The sequence below is a fragment of the Fulmarus glacialis genome, unplaced genomic scaffold (assembly GCF_000690835.1).
Source record: "Fulmarus glacialis isolate BGI_N327 unplaced genomic scaffold, ASM69083v1 scaffold19575, whole genome shotgun sequence".
In the NCBI taxonomy this organism is placed as follows: Eukaryota; Metazoa; Chordata; class Aves; order Procellariiformes; family Procellariidae; genus Fulmarus; species Fulmarus glacialis.
In genome coordinates, this window is record NW_009213911.1 from 5,416 (window position 1) to 22,256 (window position 16,841).

The window sequence follows — 16,841 nt, forward strand, 5'->3', positions numbered from 1 at the left end:
TGCAGCCAAGAACAGCTGCACTCTTGCAGGGGATGCCCAGGAAATACAGAAATTCCTGGATCCTTCCCCTCTCCTGCCGACATCGAGGTTCTGGGCACACCTGTGTGCAACAGACACAGCTCGGACTTCTTTTATCCCCTACAGACCTATACACTAATCTTTCCAGAATGATTTTATTTTCCCTGAAACATTCTATCAACCATCCCAATACAAAATACCCTGTCTGCTATTTCACCATTTAATATAACTATGGGGAGGGACAGGTCAGTGTTCACAGAACAAGAAATCAGCTACGGGAGCATCCCTGAGCCTCCAAGTGCCTGGGTAGTTTATTGGCAGGGTACGTATTATGGCCGAAACATCTCCCCCGGGAGTGCTAGGCCAGGACGTGGAGAAAGCACTATCTTTGATCAGAAATGACAGACACAGATGGGCTTTGATCAGACAGAATCAGGGGCAGGTTTACTTTTCACATAGTTTTCTGTATTAAAAAATACATCAGTGAAATCTGTTACAGGCAGGGACAGGACTACCAAGTACACAACGTCAATAGACTACTTTCTGATTTTATTTTTGTTAAATTACTTTTGTTACTGCTAAAAAAATAATGAAAAAACAAAAACAAACAAAACAAAAAAAAAAGGAAATATAATTCAAGGCTGTTGATTTTCATCTCTTGAAATTTTAGTGACAAGATCAAATATCAGACCCCTGTTACAGAAGATGGATAACTGACCAGAGCTAGATAAAAACCATACAATTCTCTTCTTTAAAAATAGTTTGGGTTTCCAATGAATTTGTGACCACTGGTCATCAGAAACACACATCTATAGCTTGAGAAAATGGAGATACAGACAGTTTCTGACAATGTCCTGTTCTCTAAACACAATGTGGGAGCTTTTCTCTTCAAAAAGACGCAGTAACAGCCAAGCCTTAAAAAAATCTCTTTCGATTTCCAACACTATGACTAAATCTCTTTGGGTGGGGTGGGAAAAAAACACACATGGTACTTCTCTACCACAGTTCTGCTGTCAAAAGTAATACTGCATCCTTTGTACAACACTGCACGCGTTGCAAAGGTGGAAAGAGAAAGAGTGCATGTATCTTGCATTTGAAATGACAAGGCCCTCCAGATTTGCCTTATAAAATAACCAAAAACATAAAAAGAAAGAGGAGAAAGGAAAGCTGCCTTAAGGGAAAAAAAATTTCCGCGCACCACAGTATTTTCTAGATTATATCGACAGACTGCAGAGCTACTGGGCTAGGTAAGGGATTTTCTGCACATACCCCAGGACAGTCACTCTCCTGTACATACCCCAGAAATGTTCGTCCCGTAACATGATCGCTCTGAAGTTTGACCTACAGCACCTCTTCCATGTCGAAGACTGAACAGAGCTAGAGTTGGTATTAGCCTGGACCGAGAGCTAGATTCTGGCATCGTGTGACCATTTAACAGCAGCCAGACAGTTGTCCATTTAGATAGCTTCCCTGGCAGACATACCAGCAGCTTCTGCCTTCCTAACATTTGATCCCAGTTTCAAAAAAATTATAAAAGCGTATGTGTACGTGTATTTATAACAGAAGGTGTCTGTCTGCCTAAATATCACCACTTTCTCTCTGTCCTCGTGAAGAGCTCTAGGATCTCCACGTGTTCTTTGGCAGCAAGGACTGCCAGCCATCAGGCTGAGAAGTCACGTGAGCCACAGTCTAGCTCTCCATGCCCAGCATTGCTATGGTAGATTTTACACAACCCTTTTCCTTAAAAATATCTCGCAACTTTTTAAAATCCTAAACAGATAAAGGATTTATGCACCACTCAGATAGGTTAGTTCATCTTAAATTTGTTCAGAGGATTTATCAGTGCCACAGGACGTTGTTTCTTGCAGCTTACACAGCTTGCTTCCTTCCAGTTCCAGTTTGTACATCCACTGTGGTTCAAAATATGCCTGTAGGTGACATTATCGTGGCTTATTTGATACACATTTTCCAAAGGCTGGACGTATTCACAGTTTGGTGCTTCTGATGTGTATTCAAAGGAAAATACCCCACTTCAGTTAGTCTGATAACTCAATATCAGAGTCCTCTGATTTGACTTTGGCAAGTTCTTCATGTACCTCCCTCACCATAAGAATACGTGTTAACATGATGTCCAAGGTTCCTGGGTCTATTGGCAATGTGGAATACCACATGGGGCTATTGGGTACACAGGAGCGCTCAGGTTGAAGGTAAAATACATCACTTCTCTGCTTCACGCTTTCAGAACTGTCAACGTAAAGAAAGGAAGAGCACATTATCGGAAGGCAGCATTAACAGCCCTACTCACAAAAACGTTAAGGAGAAACAGCAAAGAAAATGAAAGTTACATTGAGACGACAACACTGTAAGTTAAACAGCATAATTCAAATCTTTTTGTTAGTGGCTTGGTTTCCCCCCTTCAACTTAGGGAACAGTTAAGTTATTTCCAGGTCACTTAGCATTAGTTGTTTATAAAGAAAGAAAGAAAATTAGAGTGACTTCTTTACAGATGTGGTTCTTCAATCGTAGTATCATCCAATTAACGGTACTAGTATCTTGATATGATTGATAGATGCATTTGACATCCAATCTCTGAATTACACTGGTTCTAGTATTCCAGAATTGCTGTGTACTTTGGCACAAGGAATGTTCAAGAGCTAGCAAAACTGAATCCTAGCTTGCCTGCTCATGGTGCAGAATGGTGGGCCCATCTGCTTGAAAGACTGACTGTCTGACTCTGAGGCAGCTTTCAGGCTCTGGCAGGAAGACACAAAGTCCTCTAAAGCAAGGATCCCTCCTGCCTGCACTTTGGAATATTCACATTAAAACAGCAAAGTGAATTTTTACTGCTGCTTGCACCACTGCAGGGGCTCAGCTATGATATATGATGAGGAGCATGAAAATGTCTTCCCAGCCCAAGGACAGCTAAAAGCTTCTAATGATATGCAAGTGAATACACGGAAGGAAAGAAGAGGGAGACAAAGAGTCAGGACAGGTGCTAGGCATGCCTTTGCCTAAGTAATGGAACTATTTGTAGTAAGCTCAGTAGGTGCATTTTTGAGGGTGATTTATTTGAGTTTTAGCTGACACTAATGAGATGCTGTTTCATTTTGCATGTGTATTTTCTTTGAAGAGAGAAGAACATCATATTCCACCTGCTCAATGATCTAACTAAAGTTTATATAGAAACAGGAGAGACAAAATGATTTATATCTATGTCCCTGCTAAATAGTCTCCTTTCTAACTCCTAAATACAAGTTAATCTCATATTTCAGCAGGCAAAAGCTATCAGCAGTTTTACCTAATTCACACTTTTTCTACCCTCTTTCACAAGGAACATGATATCAGGGTATTAGTTATCTTCTCAAAAGAAGGATCCTGTATGGGAATTAAGGGAGATGAGAATGTCATAGTCACTGTGGTAATGTCCCCTGTTTACATTTACACCCTGTGGATGTGTAAACAGGCATTTAAAGAATACATCTCTCTCTGTAACTCCACTCTTGACTCAACATCAGTAACAAATACTACCTATTTGCTGAGTCTAACAGCAGTGCTGACACTGGAAGTCCTATCAGCATGGTTTCATTCACACTGAGGGACCAGGAACTGGAGAGAAGAGCCACAGCACAGGCACAAAAAGTCCAAGTGGGATCCTTGCCCAAACGCCTGTTCTAGTCTACATACAGGTCAAAAATCAAGTTCTGTCACTTACCATTTTGATAAGTAAAATTCATAAAGTCGGACTGGACATCGCAGGGGATTATCTGTATTTTCAGCCATTTCCACTGCTGTTGGAATCTCCTCATCTTCACTGCGTTTCCTTTTGCCTACAGATAATTTATCTGCATACACAAAAATGGCATCACAGAAGTTCAGTGAAACACAGCGCCTTCAAGAATAAGCCCTAGTCACTTAGCCTAGCACCTAGTGATAGGACTTTGCATCACACAGAAACACACTACTTGAACTGATTATCTGTCACATGCAGGTCAACTGGTTTGATCTGCTGGATGGGCAAAAGACTGCATATGCTACAGGCTGTCCACAGCCCATTCCTCTTCTCGAAAATCAACAAGAACTAGGATCTAGCAGAAAAACACAGAGGATATGATTTTTCCTAATAAAGTAGAATTCATGTAACACACTGGCACTATTAACTGGAGAAGCCAATAGGATCAAAGACTTCTCTTTTCCAAATACCAAAAAATAACTGCAAACAAAAATCTGTCTTTCTTTGCCTCTGAGGTCAAAAGGCCAGTCCCTACTCATGTGCAAGCCTCTAGCTTCATCTAAACTGCTGTTCTCCACTTGGGCTGCCTTGATTGTTCACCCCACAGACCTAGGATAAATCTGGGAATTAAAGAAGACCCAGATAAGAGTCTGGACCTCAAGAATATAAAGTCCCGAGAAAAGGACTTCAGAAAAGGCCTTTAACTCATGCAGTAGTTAATAAAGCTTTATGCAAGCCTAGGATGTTATAAAAGACTATTAAACAAATTTGCAGCCAAATGTGTGGCATCATCTCTTTTGTAAGTTTTTACTGGATGCCTTGGCTCATGAAGAATTTCTCTCTAAACCTTACTAGAGTGAAAAAATTTTGAAAATGTACAGGAAAACAGCATATTCATAGCTCTGCTTACTGCATAACGTATTTTTCTCCCCAGTCCTTTTTAAAAAAAGGAGCAGACAATACAAATATGACTGCTAAAATTCAGATGATCAGAAAGCACTCACTTACCTGATTCTACCTCTTGTTTTTGAAAGGGTGGGAAAAAACGTAAATATGTCATCTTAGTATTATACTTCAGAGTTCGGGTGCGTCTCATAACATGGGCAAAGGATAGTTTCAGGTGCTCACTGACATTCTTTAGTTGGAAGTATTTGGTGTTGAAGAATAGAAGTGTGTTCAATAAAACGATAGGGGAATATGCACCCAGCTGTTTACATTCCCACAAGTGTTCCTCTTCAATTCTTGAGAACATATAACCTAGGAACAATGGGCAAAGAAAAACGAAAGGGGGTTATTTATGCAATTTTAGGGCTGTCCCCATATTCAGTTACAAAGGAACAGCTTTTACAGGCTGTGCCTAATCTAGCAGATTTTCAGAATTTTCCCAAAGCAATAAAAGCATCATACATGAGCAGGGTGGGAAGGGAGAAATGACTAAAATTAAGTAGGCAGATTTTGCCAGAGATGCATGTAAGTCCTCTTTCAGCTAACCTTCTATATTAATGAACTGCATATCATATCAAATTCAGACCTATCATAAGCAACTGTAATTCCAATAAAACCAAAAACACTGCATGCATGAACGTAAGAGGGAGCATGGAGAATCAAGCTGTGGAACAGCATGATCTTCCAATATCTGAAGATTGGAGAGAAGGATATAAAGGAAGATTGCAGACACCAGCAGAATCTCACTAAGCTCCAATTTCACTGTATTAAACCACAGTCAGCCAACTGCAAAAATGTGTAATTCCTAAGACACGGAGCATGAGTTTAAAATGTACCATCTTTATATACAAATAGCCCATTGTGATTATCGTAAGTCAGTTAGGAAAAGGAGATAATAGGGGCTTATAAAAGATTTGTGGTGAAAAAAAAACATCGCTGTATGCAGCAGTCTATAAGTAACTGGATTATTTCTGTATTAACTAAAAAGTTTGTTTTCTAAATGAAAAGCCAGTCGTGGATCCAGAGGAGTTGCGAACATCACTCAAGTGTCGCTGATACTCTGAAAAAGATCTTATGTACTAATATGGCTGGTGTCCAGCTTTATAAACTGCATGATCATACTTGAAGACGAATTAGAAATGTCTGCAGAATTTGGGAACTCTTAATTTGGAAGTGACTGAGGTGAGATGAACTTGGAATTGAGGAGTCAAGACACGATTACAATGATTTGCTAATGTGATCCTCGGATTTATCAGGAGGAGTATTTCCAGTAGTAATAGGGAAATACCAGTGCAACTGTACATGGTATTTGCAGTAACTCATCTCCTATACTATCTACAATTCTGGCTACCTGTATTCAAAAAAGATTAGCTAAAACCTGAGGGAAGACAAGAAGTAGCATGTTGACTACAGGAATGGGAAGCCTGTCTTTCAAAGGAGTTGAGAGATTGATCAGAGGCAAAGGTATATTTAAGTGTAATCCGTAACTGGGAGAGACAGACATAAAATCAATGATGCTAGTCTACCACAAACAATTATGTGGTGGAGAAAGAGGAGACTAATGTGAATGCCTCAGCTCACATTCTTCTTCATGGCATTGAGAAAATATTAATTTATAATACGGCTTTGTCATGCAGCTACACAAAACAAAACAATTGTCCTACCATTTGGAAGAATTGTAGGTTCCCAGATTTTCAAAAGTTTTGTAAGTTCAATCATAAACCTGGAATAGGGCTCGGTAAAAATGTTATCTATTCTACCATTCTCAAACAGGTACTACAAGAGAAAAAAAGGAAGACATACAGTTTGTGATTATATAACATTGCAGAGAAGACACAGGACATCAGATTCTTTTCCTTTCTTATGTCCCAGTGTCATATGGTCCAAAACACTTTGTTGAAATCTTCAGTTAAGATATCAAATCAAATTTTCTGCAGGGACTGGGACCTCCCCAGTATGAAATGAGAGATCTAGGCAAGAATTATTGTTAATATTCCAAGCTCTAGAGCTGTTTTCTGAAAAATCATCATCCTCTAAGTGTTAAATATTCTTGAAAAAAGTCTGCCTATAAAAAACAGAAGAGTTATTGAGTATTTTTCTGTTGAAAAGAACTTCACATGCTAATACCTCCTGATAATAGATACAGGCCTAGTGCTAGGCTGCTGAAATAGCTCGACTTACAGCATCAAGGTAAAAGTCCCTTAAACTCTTGTCAAGCAGCAGTCAAAAAAAGTTTTCTACAAGTCAGGAGTGTGCATCAATAAATAAGTCAAAACTGGAACACACAAAAATTGCTGATACTCCTAGACCCTAACAATGGCACTTTGAATTTTAAGTCTTTCTACATTTTTTTCAAGCATAGCCAGGAAAAAAAATCAGATAATTCCATGCCTAGTCAAATGATAGGTTTTACACTAGAAGTAGCTTTTGATTCCTTATCTCCAAATGACTGTTTAAGGAAAGGAACAAGCAGGCTATTCTAAAAAAAAGCCCCTAACAGAAATATACTGAACATTGAGTTTTAAACAGAAGTTAATATTATACTAGGTTTGTACTGCAACTGTTTCAAGGCAGGTAGCAAGGACTTATTACATTACTCCTAGCATTCATTAATTACAATGCTATTATTCCCATTGTATTTTTTCTGTAAATATTGCCAACACAACAGGTATCTGTCTAGCCACTGAAGGCGCTCAGTCTTTGCTGGGTAACCTCTTCCATATAAACTTGTATATTAGAAGAGCATTGTGCAACTACTTTAGATCTAAAACATTCCATCATAAAGCAAATATTTCTGAGGAGAAAATCTTTCCTATACATGAAAAAGGATCAAAAAGGTACCAAACCCGAAGATTTGTGTCTAGGTAGAAACACCTAGCCCTCCACGCCACAATCCTCCAAAGTACAGAAGAAGCCTGTTCACTCTGATCATAAAAAGGTCCAGACAAACTAGTCAAATACAGGATTAACACAGACTAGGAATAAAGCACAAATAAGATACATTCTTGCCTCCTCTACAAAAACCAAGCAGCTACATGGGACCATGGATACAAAGCATAAATAACCAGAGCAAGTATTGTATGTTCTCAGCAATACCCTAATTCTCTGAGTTACCTGCTGAATTCCAAGGCACAAGTATAAGATGCTGTCAGGATCATATTTTTCTCCATTTGGTCTCCGCACCTCTTGAATAAACTGGCACAAGCCAAAACTCAGCTCAGCAAAAGTGCATGAGAGAATGTCCTCCTTGAGTTTCACAGGACGAACTGTGGCCAAGAAAATTATTAGAAAAATTAACTTAATTCAACAGATTAAGTCTTTACACATTCCTTATTATTTCATGTAGGCAGAACTATTAAATCTTCTATCTCATACATGAAGTACCCTGCATGACTAAACTTGTGAACTATTTCCTATCTTTTGGCTAACAATTAAATGAGGATTTGGCCAATAAAAAACAAACCACCTGCATGTGCAACCAGTACAAACGCTGCAACTGAGTAATAAGGCTGCAGGTATTTAAAGCTAAGACATCTAAAGGGAGTCTGCTGAATCCAAAGATGTAGCATGGCAATGGCTGCACGAACTCGAGGCTGGCAGCGTAGGGCTGATAAATAGGTTTCACCTCTATAGCTGGGCTCAGGGGAATTCCAAGTGAGAGAAAGATCTTGAGTATTTCCCAATAGTTCTGGACACGAGTTGAGAGCAGTATATTCAACTCCTTAAAGGGAGAAGGAATGAAGAGTTGAATGGGACGTGCATGGGATTCGGAAAGGGAAGCAGAGCAACCAGGGAATCGATCAGTCAAAGGACCTGCAGTGAAATTACCAGGCTTGGCTGCTCCACACCTTACAAAAGTGCCTGCTTGGGACTAAGCAGGGAACCTTTTTGGGAGGGATGGGGGTGGACACAGTTTTCTGGAACTGACTGTAATATTTGCTTCCTTAGCCACAAGAAGAAAACACAGTAACTCATGTGATTGCTCTTCTTCTGGGAAACAAAAACCAGCTGTTCTCATATAATGACAACAAAAATTCCAAATAAGAGAGGAAAAAGCAGAGCTCGTTCTAACTAGAATTTTCCCTTCGGGATCTTTCTTATATATAAGCCCTGCCACACTTAATTCTTTACATTGCAGAAGTATTTCATATGTTTTGCTCTCTTCCCTACCATCCCCAAAAAGCTCAATATTCCTAACTTAAATTCTCTGCTCGATTCTGAAAATTTGCCCACAAAACTCTCAGTGCAAGCGTGTAAGACAGATTTGAGACCTGGGAAAAGGGAAGTTAGACACTGCCAAATCCCAGGACTGCTGTACTTTTGCGTAAAAAAAAAAAAAAATCCATAATTAGAAAAACAAACAAAAGTGACATTTATATTGTCATTATTATCTATCACCCTAGTGAGACACAAGGAACAATTCATGCCTTTTAAAGTTAGTTTCAGGCAGGTTGCAGCACAGAATGGGTAGACTTTTGGAAAGTTTCTTTCCAGCTGTGAAGCCTAGAAATAAGGTGTTAAGATTTTAATGTTGTGGTACATAATTTTTTTTACAGCGAACAGTTATGCTGATAAACAAATACTTTGTGAACGCGTTAGCTACAGATGAAGAAGATAGGGCCAAGTTGGTGTTGTCAGCTTAGAATTATGGCCTGATAATAGCTCAGTAGAGCTCTGCAGCTGCATAAAGCATCTCTTCTACAAATGAGGAATTACTACATATAAATGAATGCAAAGTGGAAATTAAAAGAATAACATTTCTAATGTTGAAAAGAAATCTGGTATTTTAAAGCCTGTTTTAATAGGTAACAGATCAATTAAGAATGTAATAGCTATGATTTTTAAATGCATGACAAGACATAAGACGGTATTCCATAAAATCTTTTCTCCACTCATGGATATTTTAAAACTCAGTAATATCTAATCCTATTTTTTATTTGAACACCATATTGTGCCAAGTGGTCTTCAACTAAGTATTTCTGTTTCCGCTGAGAGACAAAAATTTACCTGAAAACTTCAGGTCCCCTTGTTCCTCCTGTGCGTTTTTCCATTGGACCCAGTTTTTCCAGGCGTTTACCCCATACATATACTTTAGGGTCATCCCAGAAACAGAGCATCCTGGGTAGGAGCCCTGCATCAGATTCCGGGGCTCTACAGAAACTACAGACTTCTTCCGTCCCTACAGGCAAATGAACAAACCAAACCAAACAAACATTTAATAAGCTCTTCATCTACGGATGCTTAACTTGATCTCACATTATGATGACATGGTAACAAAATCCTACTCTCATGACAGAATCTGAGTGGATATATATGTATTTTTAATATGTGGACAAACATTAACAACATTTTACAGAAAAGGTGCAATAAAATACAGTAATTCTCACTGTGATATATATCCACAGAAATATATTCTTCTCTAGCTACACAAGAAAAAATTTATTCTTTCCTGTACATGATGACATTACTTAAAAGACATCTTTTTTGGAGTTTTTTGAAATTATACCCATATAATAAACTTTGCGCACTAAAAAAAGCATTTAGTCTACCTAGTTGCAGAGGGGGAGGAAAGAAAATCTTATCTCATATAGCAGAACAGGAAAAAACATACAGTGTAGTTAAATCGAATTCTCATTTTCACCCTGGAGCAGCATTTTTTATTTCTGAGAATAAGCATGCACATAATGTTATTACTTCAAATGCAAGGAACTTGTGTTCCAGAGGTACTTTCTTACCCGTCTTTTTGGCTGTGGGAAGCCATCTCTATGTCTCCGTCTTGCTCGTGAACGTGAATGCAAACCCAGTCCTTTACTGAGAGGGTCAAATGAGTCTGAAGTCAAATCAACACCATTAAGAGTTTAATTATATGATTTAACAGCCCAGGTAGAAGTGTCACTTAGATACTACGGTATACCTTACAGCTGGCAATCACACCTGTATATTCAAATAATGCTTCACCTTTGAATAATTAGGCAATATATGTACCTTCTCTATAAAGAAAGTAAATTCTCAGAAAAGGAAAAAAGCTCCCCCCGTTCCCCCAACAGTGGGTGTACTTATTCAGGCAAACTTATATTCTTCTGCACCACTCACATGGATTATACCTAGGGACACAGAAGTGATAAATTCAAAGCAGTCAAGCAAGACTACCTGCTACTCCTGTCAGGGGTACTGTAGAATGTTGTCTTTAAAGATAGCAATAATAAATAGTAATTTTTAGTAGAGCTGATACATTACTGCAGCTTTAAATATCCAATTTTACTAAATGAAAACACATACCCTTCATAAGCAGACTGCTGGTACAACACTTACTCAGAAAATCGTGCGTACTTTTATACAACAATGCATTTTTCTTCACATTATACAGACCTGATGGAAAATCTGCCTCCAGGTCCTGTTCCACATCACCTTTGGAGAACTGCTTCAGTTCTGGATCTGGTTCTGGCAGGGCATTTGATCGTAAGGCATAGTGATTTAACTCATCCTCCCAGCTGTGTGGAGTGGACACTGCTTCAGATTCTAGATCTCCACTATAAGTGCTACCTTGATCTGTAATGAGAGTGACCAGATATACCATATGCTATAGGAAGGGGCAGACAAAAAGAGGAATTTGCAAGAAAAGATACAGCAGGATCAAAATCCATTTGCAAAAAAAATCCAACTGACCTTTCTCAAATATCTTGGGGTCCAGGAAGAGCTCATGCTCAGATGTTTGAGATCCTTTAGAAAAAGAAGGAAATCTGTATCTACAAATGACTGACAGCTTACATAACTAATACAAAATACTTTGAACACCAAAAAACTATGTATTAGGTCACAATACTAACACACATGATGCGTCTTCTCCTCCACTAGACTTCTCCTAACAGCTTTCTACCTTGGTCATGCTGTTACGGGACAAACAGAAATGCAGAACTAACCCATGTTTGCTTTTCCAAACGTTTCCATCCCTCCATGTTTGTTATTTGAGTCATCTGTAGATAAGTAAGATGTTTTGTTCATTTCTTTTCAGCTTGTTCCACTTTTATTACATGGGATGATCACTATCCAACACATTCTAACCTGCATCACCCTCCAAAAATCCACCATAAAAAGCCTGACAGGAAAATATTCTCGTAAAGCAACTGCTCTGTATTCTTGATTTTGACTGCTTCTGCTAATGCATGATGTACTGATCTGCAGATTACTACCTCTAGCAATCTGTTACTGTCAACAAAAGTCAAATCAGCCCCTAGGATCAGGGAAAGGGAATGCAAAGACATTTAAACCACTGTCAGTGCTCAGTATCTAACATGGGTTTTATGCTAAGCATAGCTCAATTGAATATTGACTGATAAACCTCTGTGAAATTACAAAAGCATCAGAAAGGTGCAAGTATAACCAGCACCTGAGATGGGAACTATGGAGGAAGAGTAAATTAATCTTGAAAGAAAACATGTTTTCAAAACAAAGAACAGAATATTGTACACAGAGACAATTTTCATTGTGGAAAATAAATGTTGGTAAGACAACAGGACCATTCAACTTGACATGCATACTTGGGAAGCAGCCAATATAGGCCCCACATCTATTTCTCTATCTATTTTCCATGATGAGAGCACCTTCACCTCACTGCATTTAGTTTCCTTTTTAAAAACACCACATACCACCATGAGAGTGTGTTTTTTCTTTCTCCTCATCTTCTGCAATCATTTCTGCCATCTGAAGGAGATCAGCTTCAAATGGATTTGTGGGAATCTTTTCCTTGATATCCTGAATAGTTTCAATGATCTTATCAGCATTATCCAGGGTAGTTGGGAAGAGCATGGGAACTGGTACCTATGGAACACGTGGAAAATATTAGAGCATGTTTGGGGGTGAAGGGAAACAGCAAATACACAAGGGAGATTCCTCTCATTTAATCTTACATATATTTTAGAACTACTAAATTTTATTTTAAAATAACTCCAGACTGGACAATTTGTTTCATTTCTGCAATAACCCTACAAATTGGTAGTTTTGTGTGATGATGCTGAACCAAACATGATGCAATAACGAAAGAAATGGCTTCAAGGATTCCAAATACCACTTGCATGACTAGTCACAAAACCCAATGACATTGCTCTGTGTCCTGTTCAGAACCAAGACTGTAAACCAGTTCTCTAATGAACTGAAGTATAACTTACAGGTACTGGCATCCCAAGTGGAACTGGTGTGTACTGAGTGTAGAGGTGAAGGGGCACTGGCACAAACACTGGTACAGGAACAGGTACCACAATGATTTGGGGTTGAACTTCTTCTTCTTCTTCTGTTATATCAAAAATAGAACAAAACAAAAATTGTTTAACCATATGATTATCCAGTACACTCCAGAGTGTCCATGATAATTGTTTGGACTTCTGCTTGTAACTCAGTGTGCACAGTACCGCTTCTTGGTTCATAGTCATATTTCATTTTAGCATTGTTGTAACAAGTATTAATACTACAGTTTGGAAATAAACAGCACTGTGAATACATGAATGCTGGAAGGGAAGAGTGGAAATAAGTATTAAATACATCCAGGTAAATGGTGTGTTACTGCAATTATCTCATAAGTAACTACAAGACCTTAAGAAGGTACCATTAAAAAACTAACTACAATCTTCCCACTTAACTTCATCTTCCTCATTGAGAGGTTTACATCAACACTAGATACCCCCCTTCTATAGCAACAATGATGAAAAACCACTCCTCAATGACAGTCTGGACTATGTAATAGGCTTTGAAGGTGCTTTTGTTTCCTCCTGCCCACAGAGGGAGCTTAGAGCAAATATGAATCTAATGAAATGATCTTAGAAATAGGGACTTAATTTTCAGAGGTTCTTAGTATCTAATAATTAAAGGAAAGTGAGAGTTGAAAAAATCTTTGAGAAATCATGCACTTTATTAAAATGAGTCTGCTCTTGTGGCTTGTGCTGTGAGAGCTAAGAACTCACATATTCTGTCCTGAGGAAAACAAGTTCCCTCTGCAGCCTTTTGCATGTCACTTAACTATTGCACTTCATTTTCCACAGTTAAGATGATCGCAGAATGCTAAAGATGAGTTAAAACAAATCTCAAGATTCATCACACATGAAGCTTTAAGGATTTCAAAGAATAGTAAATGTTTTACATCTGTAAGACAAACTGCTACTTGGAAAATACCATACGACAATCTGAAAACTATTTAACGTTTTAAAACATAGTAAAAAATATTCGCTGTTACATAAACCATGCATTACGCTGTCAACTGCAACACAGTCTTTTATAAAATGGGTAGGAGATTAGATACATACCTGTCTGGCATTCTTTGTTTTGCGTGTGAGGTTTGCATGAAGTGGCCTTAGTCTGTGTGATTGGCTTGCACAATAATGCTTTGTTTTTTAGAAGCCTAGGTGGCTGTGATGGTGGTAGCTTTAGGGCATCTGTCTGAGTACTAGCCTGTTTGGAAAAATATAAATGAGGGCAGAGTCAGTATTGGTTTGAAGGATATCGTAAGATTAGTATTTGTTCTCTATTATGGGAGGTTGAACAACTTAAAACTCTCCTTGCTGACAAAAATGATAATTTAAAAACTACCACAAAAACAGCTTGCTAATGTATTTGGTGCTTTCTGGTTTTCACCTCAATTTATTTTAATCAAACAACAGGCTTTTTTTGTTGTTGTTAACAGTGCAGTGAACGAACCTGCAAGAATGTTTTGTTTCTGTAGTCAAATAACCTCTATAAACTTTTGACCTTGGAATCTTACGGATGGCAAAGATGTAAAGAGAAGTGATGTTAAGATACTTTTGATGACTAAAAGTCTGGCTGATACAGATACCCAAAAAAATTAGTAAACTGATGTGAAACCACTGGAAAGAAATAAAAGTAAAAAATGAACACAAATGCTGGCAGTATCAGTATCTCTTCCTGATTACACACAGACTGACTATTCATGCTTGTACTAATTTCATGTCCTGCTAACTGTAATTTTCAGTCATGCATTCAAATAACAGGATCTGTTTCATTGGGGAAGATTCATACTCTAATCCATAAATGACATTTCAGCTAAAAGCAAGGGTGTCAGTCTTCCAGAACATAAGAGCTACATAATAAAACCTTCGTATTTTAAGAGAGTTGCAAGATATATACCACATACCTCAAAGAGCTCAAGAATAGGAACTCTAGGAGTTATTCACAGATAAGCGGTGACAATGGTTCCCCACAGCTCTGTTACCACACTACTAGGGAGTTGGGAAGGAAAGCTAAGCTGCAAGAGCTTGGTCATGTCAGCCCCAGCAGCCCATGCTGGTCCCCTTCCTCCCATGCTAGTCCTTTTGACATTACATCCCACTTCTGGACACAAAAGATAGCCTCAAGTACAGAAGCCACACATGAACTGCTTGAGAACTACAGCCATCTCAAAAGCTACAATTTGACAAGCTTTGTCTTAAAACATCTAATCAATCTGTCAGTGGACAGAAAAAGACTTTTATACCATACAAGTTCTATCCATTTTTAAAAAAGCATCTGCAAGCTGGATGAATTTTAAATCCCAATCACAATGAGGAAAAGCAGTTACAAAATGACGGTGCAAAATTCTTGGATACTTTACTTGTTATTGACACAATCTGGGTGTAAGTGAGAAAAAGAGTCTCTTGTAAAACTTACATCTCCTATTATTTTTGCTGTCACAGTAGGGACTGCACCTGTGAAGAAAAAACATACAATAGCCTATGCACTTATCATCAAGGACCATAACCCATACTCTGCCAAGGTCAAGAAAAAGAATTCCCATTAAACCTCATTCCCTGGTGTATGTACATAAATTTAAGTCATTATTTATACCTAGGAAAAGGAAGGACAAAACTGTAACCATCTGCACTGATGTTAAGCATAATGAAGAAGTGGCTGTTGCCCTCAGCGGAAAAGATCCCTGAACAAATATAAATGTTCAGGAATAGAGATTTAAAAATACACGCATCATATTCAGCAGTCTTACCCTGTAAAACATTGTTGGAGTTAACCGTAGGCTGGGCAGCTGGGGTGCTTGCAAGGGACACCACATTTGCTATGACAGGGGTTGAGTCTTTTCTCAAAGAAGGAGGGCCTGATGAGGAAGCTGGTGCCATAGAAAGGTTTGCTGGACAGAGTGAACAGAAGAAAACTAAAATAAGCAATAAGATAATTTATAAAACAGCATTTCTGAAGCAACACCCACCCTCCAGATTTATCTCCAAATGAAAAAGCCTGCTATATGAGGAGACAATGTAGGTGTCAAACTGCAGCGTTTCAGTTTAAATAGGAGCTGGTTTCACAAGCAAACTTAAGCTGTTTTCCAGTTACTGAAACATTTCAGAAGTTCACCATAGTATAAAAGCAGCTTTCTCTTTGTAATACTATGTGTATTACAGCAGCACTCAGGAGACAAGAGGATTGGATACCTTACTGTGCTCGGTACTGAACATATGTAGTATAGGAGACAGTTGACATCCTGACAAATAATGAATGAGGTGAATTTTATGAGGCTCTCACAGTTAGAGGAAGTCTTAGGTTCTTTCCATTTGAAAGCACCATTCGTTACCACATTACCATGAATTACCACAAGTCATCAAAAAATACTGTTTTGAAGCACTCCATTATCCTGGCTGCCCCCAGCTCAGAGAGATGCCTGGAGACCAGTTTTGCAAAGGCATTGCACACTTGCCTCAGCTGAAGTTGCAGGCACACTTCTGGAGAAGCAGGCCCACCATACATTTTGCTGTCCTTACTAACAGTCAAATGTACTCACAAGACCAGGAATGTCACATGGTATAGTTATGGCCTGAAAGCATAAAGTTACTTATATATGACTCTTAATCAGGGAAAACAGCTCCCACCAATGTAAGCAGCAGATGCACACAAAGTTGAAGAGTTGAATATGGCCTGGTGCCTACTATAAACTCTCAGTTAATATTCTTTATTGCTTGTTGGGTACCTTACTGTTGCAGTCACCATCACTCACTGGGAGATTTTGCCCCTCTTTAGGATCAGTGCTATTTCTGCCCTTTGTTTCGCTTCCTCTTCCTGTCTTTGTGGGCCTTTCTTCCTTTCTTCCCTTTGCATTTCATTCCCTACAGAAACTCACAGTTCCTATTGTGGGCTTCATTCCCACCCTCCTTCCCATTCC

General features: G+C 38.6%; 1 protein-coding gene across 1 annotated transcript in view; it reads right to left on the reverse strand.

Moving 5' to 3' along the window:
* Nucleotides 1-1,783: 1,783 nt before the first annotated feature.
* ZMYM4 (zinc finger, MYM-type 4) overlaps nucleotides 1,784-16,841 on the reverse strand; it is a 29,871-nt gene continuing 14,813 nt past the window's right edge. The window contains exons 15-28 of the mRNA XM_009578376.1: nucleotides 15,675-15,815; nucleotides 15,344-15,381; nucleotides 13,987-14,131; nucleotides 12,859-12,980; nucleotides 12,340-12,511; nucleotides 11,360-11,413; nucleotides 11,063-11,242; nucleotides 10,429-10,523; nucleotides 9,701-9,872; nucleotides 7,808-7,959; nucleotides 6,358-6,469; nucleotides 4,757-5,005; nucleotides 3,731-3,860; nucleotides 1,784-2,262 (exon numbers count right to left, since the gene is read on the reverse strand). Of these exons, the coding sequence (XP_009576671.1) occupies nucleotides 2,055-2,262; nucleotides 3,731-3,860; nucleotides 4,757-5,005; nucleotides 6,358-6,469; nucleotides 7,808-7,959; nucleotides 9,701-9,872; nucleotides 10,429-10,523; nucleotides 11,063-11,242; nucleotides 11,360-11,413; nucleotides 12,340-12,511; nucleotides 12,859-12,980; nucleotides 13,987-14,131; nucleotides 15,344-15,381; nucleotides 15,675-15,815 (1,970 nt within the window). The 3' untranslated portion in view covers nucleotides 1,784-2,054. The remainder of the gene's footprint in view (nucleotides 2,263-3,730; nucleotides 3,861-4,756; nucleotides 5,006-6,357; nucleotides 6,470-7,807; nucleotides 7,960-9,700; nucleotides 9,873-10,428; nucleotides 10,524-11,062; nucleotides 11,243-11,359; nucleotides 11,414-12,339; nucleotides 12,512-12,858; nucleotides 12,981-13,986; nucleotides 14,132-15,343; nucleotides 15,382-15,674; nucleotides 15,816-16,841) is intronic.